This window comes from Mustelus asterias, chromosome 8 (assembly GCF_964213995.1).
Source record: "Mustelus asterias chromosome 8, sMusAst1.hap1.1, whole genome shotgun sequence".
NCBI classification, from domain to species: domain Eukaryota; kingdom Metazoa; phylum Chordata; class Chondrichthyes; order Carcharhiniformes; family Triakidae; genus Mustelus; species Mustelus asterias.
This window is the reverse complement of record NC_135808.1, coordinates 65,366,839-65,379,652: the sequence shown is the minus strand read 5'-3', so window position 1 is coordinate 65,379,652 and position 12,814 is coordinate 65,366,839. Positions and strand designations below refer to the sequence as shown.

The 12,814-nt window shown below is 43.1% G+C and overlaps 1 protein-coding gene across 4 annotated transcripts in view; it reads left to right on the top strand.

Moving 5' to 3' along the window:
- The window catches only part of dnm3a (dynamin 3a), a 258,801-nt gene that overhangs the window by 77,513 nt on the left and 168,474 nt on the right, over positions 1–12,814 (top strand). For all 4 annotated transcript variants that reach the window (XR_013498526.1, XM_078218075.1, XM_078218073.1 and 1 more), the window contains exons 10-12: positions 297–435; positions 5,157–5,243; positions 10,390–10,460. Coding sequence is in view for 3 of the 4 variants with exons in the window: in XM_078218075.1 (XP_078074201.1) it covers positions 297–435; positions 5,157–5,243; positions 10,390–10,460 (297 nt within the window). In the remaining variant the exon portion in view is untranslated. The remainder of the gene's footprint in view (positions 1–296; positions 436–5,156; positions 5,244–10,389; positions 10,461–12,814) is intronic.

The window sequence follows — 12,814 nt, the reverse complement described above, 5'->3', positions numbered from 1 at the left end:
GGAATGGAAAGAATACCTTTTCCTGATTTATTTGGTATAGTATTCATATTTGTATTGATTTTTGGCAGGATAGATTATGTAATAAGTGTTGCTTCACTGTCATAATTGAAACCTTCTATAAGCTAATGATGTATCTACCTTTTCTGAGTGATATGAAAAATTCACTGTGCGTACAAAAATAGTTTCAAGAGTTGCTTTGGAAGATGTGAAGATTTTAGTAGGTATGCATGTACAATGTCTTCCTCAGTGACATTTCTATCAGGATTGATAATTCTCTTTGTTTTTAATGCCTACAGGCCAGGTTTATTTACCCCAGATATGGCCTTTGAAACTATTGTGAAGAAACAGATTGTGAAACTCAAAGAACCTTGCCTGAAGTGTGTGGATTTGGTTATCCAAGAATTAATACATACAGTTAGACAGTGTAGCTATAAGGTAACAAAAAATCTTTGCAACTTTTATTTTGTACATATTTGTTAACAATATAATGATAAAACAAATGTTTTAACATTCAGTAAAATAAATATCCTTAAGAGCAGTAACATAATATGGGAGTCACGCCTGCTGCCAGGATTCTGAACTTCTTTACTGACTGTCCTCAGGCTATATCCCTTCTCTTTATATTAATAATCCACAACTAGTGGTGTATGTTCAAGTAGAAATGCAGCTTTGGGTTGAGATGCTTTTGAAGAACAGTCCATGTTTGCCTTTCTCTTGCAGTGCCACCTGAACTCCCTGATGTACGTATGAACATATGAAATAGGAGCAGGAGAGGGTCATTCAGTCCCTCAAGCCTACTCCGCCATTTAATAAGATTATAGTTGATCTGATTATGGCCTCAACTCCACAACAAATGCCCTTTAACTCCCTTGACAATCAAGAATCGAATATGAACCTACAAATTAGAAGCACATCTGGTTATGTTTTATCATTTTTATCATTTTTATATATACGTGTATGCAGTGCAAGTAAAAATTTATTTTTTATTCATTCGTGGGTCATGGGCATTGCTCGCTGGCCAGCGTACATTTCCCATCCCTAGTTGCCCTTGTTCAGAGGGCAGTTGAGGGTCAACCACATTGCTGTGGCTCTGGAGTCACATGTAGGCCAGACCAGGTAAGGATGGCAGATTTCCTTCCCTAAAGGACATTAGTGAATCAGATGGGTTTTTCCGACAATTGACAATGGCTTCATGGTCATCAGTAGATTTTTAATTCCATATTTTTTTTATTGAATTCAAATTCCACCATCTGCTGTGGCAGGATTCGAACCTGGGTCCCCAGAACATCAGCTCTGACGAAGGGTCATCTAGACTCGAAACATTGGCTCTATTCTCTCCCCACAGATGCTGTCAAACCTGCTCAGATTTTCCAGCATTTTCTGTTTTTGTGCCCAGAACATTAGCTGAGTTTCTGGATTAATAGTCTAGCAATAATACCATTAGGCCATCGCCTTCCCTAATTATGCCAACTACAAAAACAGTTAAGTATCTTTTTTTTACTGAAATTCTGAGGCACATTTGTAACATGCTTTCTGAATCAAACATATTCTAGATAAATCAGTTTTCATAGGCTTAAATTGCAATGACGATAGAAGACCCGTCTTCATTCACATTAGGGAGCATTATGCATTTTGAGACATGATTGAAAATAATAAAACATTGTGAATAAAAGATTGATTTTAGGTGATGAACAAAGGGGAAGGGATGGAAACCTATTATTGGTCATCTATAATGCACTTGTTGTACTCCTGCATAGTACATTATACAAAGCAGTTTTATAAAACATAGAATTAAGTCCCAAAAACTTGTATTTCTGCATCGCCTTTAATGTATAAAATGACCCAAATACTTCACAAAAGTGTCATCAGTCAAAACGGGTCATTGAACCATAGGAGCAGCTATGAGGAAGGGTAACTAAAATCTTGGTCAAAAGAAGATACGTTTTAAAGAGGGCCTTAAAGAAAGGGAGAAGTAAGTGGAGACATTTAAGGGGGAATTCCAGAAAGATGATTAAAATAAAACTCTGTAGCCCAACCACACCCAATCAAGAATAATGAATGACAACCAGGCAGCTAACAGGTGGAGGAGACTCTATAAATATCATAATCTTCAAACAGGATGAAGTCCAACACCAGTGGAAATGTCAAGGTTAAAGTTTTGGAAATATCTTCAGCCAAAAGAGCTAAGTAGGCAATCCTATTCTGCCTTCTCCCGAGACCGCCATTTATTCCAGATTTCAGCCAATTTAGATTGCACTATGTGACAGTAGGTAGCAGTTGAGCGCACACAACACTGTGAAGGCAATAGATTCTGGGTGTTGCGCTGAAGACCGATCTACCAAAATTAACTGTCCCCTAGCCAAACTGCTGTAGTGCAGATATGTCCATCCACAAATTAAAGGATAAATCCAACCCAGCTGATTGCCACTTCATTGGCCTCCCTATCATGGATAAAATGATGACAAGTTATTAATAGCACAAAACAGCAATTCACTTACTAGTTACCTGCTCACAAAGCAGTCCATGTTCAAATGCAGGAATGATGTGGAGATGCCGGCATTGGACTGGGGTAAACAGACACGTTTACCCCAGTCCAACACCTGCATCTCCACATCATGACTACCATCGACACCGCAAACTGCCGGCTCCAAGTGGAGAGGATCTCCAAGAAGATCGCGCATATCGACAAAACTCTTACAAATGCAGGAAGGCATAGATAGTATCCAGGCTTGGGTTGACCAGTGGCAAGTAATATTTGTGCCACACAAGTGCCAGGCAATGACTATCTCCAGCATGAGAGAATCTAACCTTTGCTCCTTGACACAATGGCACTACAATTGCTGAATCCACCATTATCAATATCCTGGGGTTACCATTGACCAGAAAATGAACTGGACCAGCCATATAAATACTGTGGCTACAAGAGCAAGTTGGAGGTTAGGAATCCTGTGGTGAGTAACCTGTGACTCCCCAAAGTATGTCCACCATCTACAAAGCACAGGTCATGAGTGTGACAGAATACCCTCTACTTGCCTGGTTCTAATAATACTCAAGAAACTTGACACCGTCCAGGTCAAAGCAGCCCACTTGATTGGCACTCCATCCACAAACATTCACTCCCTGCACCATTGATGCATGGTGGCAGCAGTATGTACCATCTACAAGATGCACTGCAGCAACTCATCAAGGTTCATTAGACAGCCCCTTCCAAACCCATGACTACTACCATCTAGAAGGACAAAGACAGCAGACACGTAGGAACACTACCACCTGGAAGTTCCCCTCTAAGTCACTCACTATTCTTACTTGGAAATATATCGCCGTTCCTTCACTGTCACATGGTTAAAATCCTCGAACTCCCTTCCTAACAACACAGTGGGTGTACCTATACCTCATGGACTACAGCGGTTCAAGAAGGCAGCTCACCAACACCTTTTCACGGGAAATTAGGGATGACAATAAATGCTGGCCTAATGAAGCCCATATCCCTTGAATGCATAAAAGAAAACTTAGTTCAGGTACCATCAGCACCACTTACCTCTAGAATCTGGAACAGTCTTGATCTAGGCATCCATTTTTCACTGTGTGCCCTCAGTGTAACCATCGCAACCAGTATCACATTTGCAGTTCTGGTAACAAATCCACAAGTGGGTAAAAATGTCCAAGTTTTGTGGAGATTTAAAAGAGACTTTGCAAACAGTTCCTGCATCATTTCAGGCATCCTTTGTGTGCTCTGTCATTTCACATGCTGTTCAGAGGAGTTGTTTTATGAGTTGTTTTAGGATTGAAATGAATAGAAGCAAGGGTTTGCAATGCTTCGTGACTTTTACATCAGAACAATATAGAAAGGATATGTACTGGCCAGTGGGAATCAGTGAATCATTTATCCTTACTATAGAATTTGCCACTATCTAGATCAAACAGCTGAATTATGATTGATAGCACCTAGCCAGATGAGTAAGTAGAAGCTGTTACATAATATCTGAAAGATCATTATCGAAACTGACACATTCTCATTCCACACTCAGTACTGGCACACACTTTTTACCAGATAAGTGTTGATACAAGCTCTGTTTCAAAATACTGTATGAGATATTTGACAAATGTGCAGGGTGGTAAGATTTTTGAAGGTTTAAGATGACGTAACTTGAGGGAAGGCCTGATGTTACTGATGTTATCTGAAGCAGCAGGTAAGAAAATCCTAGTTTTCTGGAAATCTGGATCACTGATTTCTGACATTAGTGCTGAGCCACCACTCCTCCCATTCAAAGAATAGTTGTTGCATTAAAACACAAGTAAAAACGTGGCACATATAGAAGTTATATTGTGTAATTCCTCACCAACAGCCACAAGAAAGTATCAGTGCAAGTAAGCATGTCAGCATACATTAAGCCCCATTTAAGATCTTCTGCACTTTTATATGTCAGTTTGTGGTATCCCTCGAATAATCTGGATGTCCCAAGATTTCACTGCTTTTAATAATTGTGACAACATTTATTGTTTAGGTTAACATCATGAGATCTAATCAAATAAAGTTAACAGAATAATTAAATAAAAGCAAATTACTGTGGGTGATGGAATCTGAAACAAAAACAGGATATGCTGGAAAATCTCAGCAGATCTGACAGCATCTATGAAGTTAACAGAATGTTTGATGTATAGTATAATGATCATCAAACTTCTAGTAACATTTGGAACCAACTGTCTGTATCGAAGGAGAAAATTCTGTTTCCATATTGTGCATGAAAATCAAAATTTAAATTTTCCCTATTTGAAAGCTAAAAAGAAGATTTTGTCAGTTTAAGTCCAGTAAATCCTTAACTGACGACTGAATCATTTCCATCTAAAGAAAATATTTGTTTTACTAAGTAAACTTTTTTGAAAATGAGTTTGTGAGCAAATTTCCTTTATTAAACATGTTATTTTATGTTATGCTTGCTGTTAGTAATAACAACAAAGCTCACACATCAGGATGTAATCACGTTCAACTTTCCTGCTGTGAATAATTGGCTTTCTGTGTGGAATTACATGAACAACCCGGGGATCCAATGAGGACTGTGAACCTAATGTTAAACCCTGAAGGTCGCTGATACCAGAGATGGGTAAACCTTCACTTTGGGAATTTGAATAAAGGAAAGCTTTGCTGTTCTTTACAGCTGGGTAGGTACCCAAAACTGCGAGAGGAGACGGAGAGGATTGTTTCCAGCTACATACGAGAGAGAGAGGAAAGGACAAAGAACCAGGTTAACAAATATCATTGCTTATTTTTACAAAACTCTTAAGTAGTAATACATATTGTTGCTTAAAAAAGGAAGGGATGGTCCAAATAGTTACAGGCTAGTCGGTCTAAGATTTGTGGTGAGAAAATTACTGGAAAAGAATTCTGAGGCATAGTATAAATTATCATTCAGAGAGGTAGTTAGTATAGACGTTTTGAGGGAAGGTCATGTCTGACTAACTTGATTGACCCTACTTGTTACCTCTAAATTTCAATGATGATAGTGCATTTGATATAATCTAACATAGATATTAGCAAGACTCTTAAGGTCTGACACCACAGAATTAATTGTCATGGCGCAGAACGAGGCCTGTTGACACGTTGTGTCTGCACCAGCTCTCCGAATGAACAACTCACTTAGTACCACTCCCTCACCTTCTCCCTGTAACCCCACACATTCTTCCTTTTTAGCTAACAGTCTAATTCCCTTTTGAAAACTCCAATTGAACCTGCCTCAGCCACACTCTCAGACAGTGCATTCCAAACTCTAACTACTCACTGTGTAAAATGTTTCTCCTCTCACTTTTGCTAATTACTTTAAATCTGTGCCTTCTCATTCTCGATCCTTCACAAGTGGAACACTTTTTCTACTCTGTTCCCAGAGTAGGGGGGTGGGGGGGGGAGGGAGGCAGGCAGATCAGATGGCTCTCTGGTGGAGGGAGGTGGGTCAGATGGCTCTCTGATGGGGGGAGGGAGGCAGATCAGATGGCTCTGATGGGGGGAGGGAGGTGGGTCAGAAGGCTCTCTGATGGTGGGGAGGGCAGGTCAGATGGCTCTCTGGTGGTGGGGAGGGCGGGTCAGATGGCTCTCTGGTTGGGAGGGCGGAGGGGTCTGCTGCCTCGTTTCATGCAATCAGTGGGAGGGATGGGGGGAGAGGGCCGCGATCGGTCTGGGTAGTGAGGGGGATAAGGGGGACAGTTATGTTGTGGGGGTGGGGCAATATCTGTGGGGGCCAGGGGGAGGCATTATCTGGCCTGGGAGCGATATGGTATGGAAGCGTTTTTCAATTTATTTTTACAATACATGCGCATTGAAGGCTCCGATCGGAGAAGCAGAGTTTTGGGTGGAATAAGTCCCGCCCACATACTTCTGCAGCGTGATTTGGAATCACTGATTTTATTTCAGGCAGAGTGTGTATGGGGGTGCTGGAGAACGGGTCTAAAAGTCAGATCTCAAACACTCCCAGTTTCAAGTCCACCCTGCACTTTAAATCAAAATGGTAAAATCGGGCCCAATACCTCCAGCTGAGGCTGAAGTAATGACTTCCACAAATTAAACATAATCTCCTTACTCTTGTGATAACTGCCCCTATTAATAAAGCCTAGGATACTATATGCTTTATTAATAGCTCTCTCAACTTGTCCTGCCACCTTCAATGATTTATGCATGCATATACCCAGGTCATTCTGCTCCTCCAGCCTCTTTCAGGTGTACTCTTTATTTTTTTTAGCTTCTGTCCATATTCTTCCCACCAAACTGAATTGCCTCACTCTTCTCTGCGTTGAACTTCATCTGCCCATTCCAACAACTTGTAGAATTTCAAATAGGACATTGACACTATCCTCCTCTCAATTCACAATTCTTGCAAGTTTTGTATCATCCACATGATGACATCATGAATCATCCACATACTTAAAATTGTGTTCTGTACATCTAGGTCGTTAATATATATATCAGGAAAAACAAGCGCCTCAACTATTACCACTGGGGAAATCCACTGTGAACCTTCCTCCAGTCTGAAAATCATCTGCTAGCTACTATCCTCTGTCTCCTGTCCGTTAGCCAATTTCATAATCTATGTTGCTGCTTTCCCTTTTATTATATGGGCCAAAACTTTGATTACATGCCTGTTGTATGACCTGTATCAAATGCCTTTTGGAGGTCTATGTGCATCACATCAACAGCATTGACCTCATCAGCCATCTCTGTTATCTCCCATTAAAAAAAACCCAACAAGTTAATCAAACATAATTTTCCCTAGAAATTCCAAGCTGGCTCTCCTTAATTAACCCACATTTGTCCATATGACTATTAACTTTGTCCTGAATTATTGTTCCCAATAATTTCCCCTCCACCAAAGCTAAATTGACTGGCCTATAGTTGTTGGATTTACTCTTACGCCCTTTTCTGAACAAAGGTATGACATTTGCAGTTCTCCAGTCCTCTGTGACCACTATTGAGTCTAAGAAAGACAGAAAAATTATGGTCAGTGCCTCCACAATTTCCACTCACCTCCGTATCCCTGGATGCATTTCATCTGACCATAGTGCCTCATCAATTTGAAGTGCAGACAACTTAGCCAATACATTATCCTTTTCAATTCCAAGCCCATCTAGTGTACACTGGTTTTATATGTTGTGATAATAATTTACGGAAACTAAAAATTAATGGGATCCAAGGAAATGTGGCAAATTGAATCCAAAATGACTCAGTGATAGGAAGTAAAGAGTAATGGTCAATGGGTTTTTGTGAGTGGAATGTTATTTCATGTGGAAATAGAAATAAATGGGTATAATATGATACCCATCACAGATTTGTGGTTGCAAGGTAACCAAGACTGATAACTGAATAGTCAAAGATATTTGACATTTAAGCAGGAAAGGAAAAAAGTGAAGGTTCACTGGCTTGATTCCTGAGATTAAAAGATTATTTTATGAGGAAAGGCTGGACCAATGCTCTTTGGAGTTCAGAGGAATGAGGTGATCTTGTCGTAACATACAAGATTCTGAGGGGGCTTGACAGGTTAGATCTCAAGAGGATGTTTTCCCTCATGAGGCAATCTAGAATTAAGGGACACATTTGAGAATAAGGGAGCTGAGGAGGAATTTCTTCTCTCAAAGGGCTGGTAATCATTGGAATTCTGTACCCCAAAATGCAGTGAGGCTGCGTCACTTGGGTCATTGAATATAGTCAAGGCTGTGTCAAGGGAGTCTAGGGTTATGGTGGTGGACAGGAAATTGGAGTTGAAGTCACGGTCAGATCAGTCATGATTTTGTTGAATGGCTTGAGGGGTTGAATGGTCTCCTGCTCCTATCATGTTGTTGTGCAGGGCTCAGTACTGGCTCCCTAGCTGTTGATGGTATGTGTTGATCATTTAGATTTGCACGTAGGGGGCATGATTAAGGACTGTGCAGATGAAATGAAAATTGGCCACGTTGTTGATAGTGAGGATGAAAGCAGTAGAAAGCAGGGAGACATAAATGGGGTGGGTTGTTGGATAGACAACTGGCAAATGAGGTTTCATCTGAAGAAGTGGGAGGGGATACAAGTCAAGGAATATGCACTAATTGATTGGATTCTAAGAAATTTCAGGGAACAGCGGGCCCTTGGAGTGCATGTCTAAACTCCCTGCCTAGAGCAGGACAGGTAGATAAGGTGGCTAAGAAGGTATATTGAATACTTGCTTTTAGTGGCTGAGTCATTGAGTATAATAGCAAGGAAGTTATGCTGGAATTTTATAAAACACTAGTTATTCTGCAGCTTGAGTATTATGTACAGTTCTGGTCAGCACGTTGCAGGAAGGATGTGTCTACACCAGTGTTGGTACAGAGGTGAATTACGAGGAAACTGCCAGGAATGGAGAATTTCAGCGCTGAGGAAAGATTGGATAGGCTGGGGTTGTTTTCTTTGGAACAACAAGGCTCTGGAAAGATTTAATTGGGGGGTATAAAATGACGAGGGACTGAGCTAGAGCAGATAGAAAGGACCTATTTCTGCTGGCAGAGAGGTCACTACAGTAAGAAGTTTAACAACACCAGGTTAAAGTCCAACAGGTTTATTTGGTAGCAAAAGCCACACAAGCTTTCGAGGCTCTGAGGTGAGAGGTCACTAACCAGGGTGCAAACATTTAAAGTAATTGGTAGAAGGAGGGGATTGAGGAGTAATATTTTCACCGAGGGCGGTAAGGTTCTGGAACACTCTGCCTGAAAAGGGAGAAGCATTAACCCTCATTGCATTGAAAAAATGTTTGGATGTGCACTTGAGATGCTGCAGTCTACAGGGCTATGAACCAAGAGCTATGAGGTGGGTTTAGGCTGCATAGCTCTTTTTCAGTAGCACAGATAAGACAGGTTGAATGGCTTCCTTCAAGTCCTTAAATCTTCCTATGTTTCTAAGTTTCTATATTTAGGGAGTGTCAGTAAAATATTTACCTCACATCATTATGTCCCAGCTCTATGATTTCCAACCTTCTTACTGGTTCCCTCTGTAGTTGGATGTCTCAAAATAGAAATCATAACACTGATATTTAATTTGGCTTCCTACCAGAATGGTGAAACACTCTTGGCAGACGCTGCGGCAGAATTTTTCTGCTCACCTGCTTAGTTAGCTGGAGAAATGAGGTCCTTGTGCATGAGACGCAAAAGCCCAGTCTGCAGGTACAACAGGTGATCAAGAAGGCAAATGGGATGTTGGCCTATATTGCGAGGGGGATAGAATATAAAAGCAGGGATGTCTTGATGCACCTGTACAGGGCATTGGTGAGGCCGCAGCTGGAATACTGTGTGCAGTATTGGTCCCCTTATATGAGGAAGGATATATTGGCATTGGAGGGAGTGCAGAGAAGGTTCACCAGGTTGATACCGGAGATGAGGGGTTTGGATTATGAGGAGAGGCTGAGGAGATTGGGTTTGTACTCGTTGGAGTTTAGAAGGATGAGGGGGGATCTTATGGAGACTTATAAGATAATGCGGGGGCTGGATAGGGTGGAGGCGGAGAGATTCTTTCCACTTAGTAAGGAAGTTAAAACTAGAGGACACAGCCTCAAAATAAAGGGGGGTCGGTTTAAGACAGAGTTGAGGAGGAACTTCTTCTCCCAGAGGGTGGTGAATCTCTGGAATTCTCTGCCCACTGAGGTGGTGGAGGCTACCTCGCTGAATATGTTTAAAGCGCGGATGGATGGATTCCTGATCGGTAAGGGAATTAAGGGTTATGGGGATCAGGCGGGTAAGTGGTACTGATCCATGTCAGATCAGCCATGATCTTATTGAATGGCGGGGCAGGCTCGAGGGGCTAGATGGCCTACTCCTGCTCCTATTTCTTATGTTCTTATGTTCTTATGAAAGTTTCATTGAAAGTTACAACTTCCAAATTTTTGCCCTTATCTTTTTTAGGTGTTGCTACTGATTGATATCCAGTTGTCTTACATCAACACTAATCACGAAGACTTCATTGGATTTGCAAAGTAGGTACCTGGTTAAAGTATTTTAATGATGATTTATAATTTGCAAATTAAGTAAAGGCATTTGATCTGTATCTCATGTCGAAATCCAACATTGCATGATCACTCCATGTAAACATCAGTAGTGGGATGTAACATAGGCCAGGACTTTCCAGTCCAGCCCACTGCGGGAATCATTGCGGGCGGGACCGGAAAATCTCGGCCACAGTCTTGATATGCATATATTAATCAGAAACCATTCACCGTTGCTGTTGGTTTACAATGTTACACAAATTCTTTTATTGTTTGCATCCAGTTAACCTACACCAATTCCCCATCGATATATTTTTTGAAAAGTTAAAAAAACATACAACAGTAGTCAGTTTTCCATGCTGGTTTGCCCCTCCAGTTATGAGCAACAATTAAGCTAAAAAAGTGATGCAGGTTAAGTTAAATGGAACCAAAAGAGAAAATGCTGGAAAATCTCAGCAGGTCTGGCAGCATCTATAAGGAGAGAAAAGAGCTGACGTTTCAAGTCCAGATGACCCTTTGTCAAAGCTAAAAAGCATAGAAAGTGGGAGATATTTATACTGCAGGATGAGGGAATGAAAGATGAATCATAGCCACAAAAAACAGGGGGAAAGGCTGCTAATGGCAGTCCATAGAGAGAATAGAAGGTATGAATGGCCAAACGGCAGAGAAGCTGAAATCAGAGGGTAAGCTGTGACAGATGAAGATGTGGGGGAAGGGGGGAAGATGGGTGGGAGAGAGGTAAAATCGGGAGAAAGGAGGAAAGGGGAAGCAAAGGGAGAGGAAAGGGGGATAAAATAGGGGGAAAGAGTGAGGGGGGAAGAAAATGAAAGAAAGACAATAAAGAAATGAAAGGTAGAGAACAGTTAAAAAATTAAATGAAATGAAAACAAAGAGGTTGAGGTGGGGTAGAGTTAATCATCTGAAGTTGTTGAATTCGATGCCGAGACCGGAAGGCTGCAATGTGCCTAGTCGGAAGATGAGATGCTGTTCCTCCAGTTTGTGTTGAGCTTCACTGGAACATTGCAGGCCAAGGAGAGACATGTGGCATGGGAGCAGGATCGTGTGTTAAAATGGCAAGCAACAGGAAGGTTAGGGTCCTGATTGCACACACACCTTTGCTGGGTGACAGCAAAGCAATCACCCAGTCTACGCTTGGTCTCTCTGATATAGAGGAGACCACATTGGGAGCAGTGAATGCAATAGACCAAACTGAAAGAGCTGCAAGTGAAACACTGCTTAACCTGGAATGAGTATTTTGGACCTTGGATGGTGAACATAGAAGAGGTAAAGGAGCAGGTGTTACACCTTCTGTGATTGCATGGGAAGGTGCCATGGGTAACGGGAGAGGTGTTGGGTATGGTGGAGGAGTGGACAAGATTATCCTGGAGGGAACAGTCTCTGCGGAATGCTGACAGAGGGAGTGAAGGGAAGATGTGTTTGGTGGTGGAATCACGCTGGAGTTGGTGAAAATGGCGGAGGATTATGCTTTGCATGCAGAGGCTGGTGGGGTGAAATGTGAGAACAAGGGGGAGAGAGACAGAGGGAGGGAAAGGAGAGAGAGACAGAGGGAGGGAAAGGAGAGAGAGACAGAGGGAGGGACAGGAGAGAGAGACAGAGGGAGGGACAGGAGAGAGAGACAGAGGGAGGGACAGGAGAGAGAGACAGAGGGAGGGACAGGAGAGAGAGACAGAGGGAGGGACAGGAGAGAGAGACAGAGGGAGGGACAGGAGAGAGAGACAGAGGGAGGGACAGGAGAGAGACAGAGGGAGGGACAGGAGAGAGACAGAGGGAGGGACAGGGGAGAGGGAGAGGGGGGGAGAGGGAGGGACAGGGGAGAGGGGGGGAGAGGGGGGGACAGGGGAGAGGGGGGGACAGGGGAGAGGGAGGGACAGGGGAGAGGGAGGGACAGGGGAGAGGGAGGGACAGGGGAGAGGAGGGACAGGGGAGAGGAAGGGACGAGGGAGAGGGAGGGACAGGAGAGAGGGAGAGGGAGGGGGAGGGACAGGAGAGAGGAAGAGGGAGGGACAGGGGAGAGGGAGGGAGAGGGAGGGACAGGAGGGAGGGACAGGAGGGAGGGAGAGGGAGGGACAGGAGGGAGGGACAGGAGAGAGACAGAGGGAGGGACAGGAGAGAGACAGAGGGAGGGACAGGGCAGAGGGAGGGACAGGGCAGAGGGAGGGACAGGGGAGAGGGAGGGACAGGGGAGAGGGAGGGACAGGGGAGAGGGAGGGACAGGGGAGAGGGAGGGACAGGGGAGAGGGAGGGACAGGGGAGAGGGAGGGACAGGGGAGAGGGAGGGACAGGGGAGAGGGAGGGACAGGGGAGAGGGAGGGACAGGGGAGAGG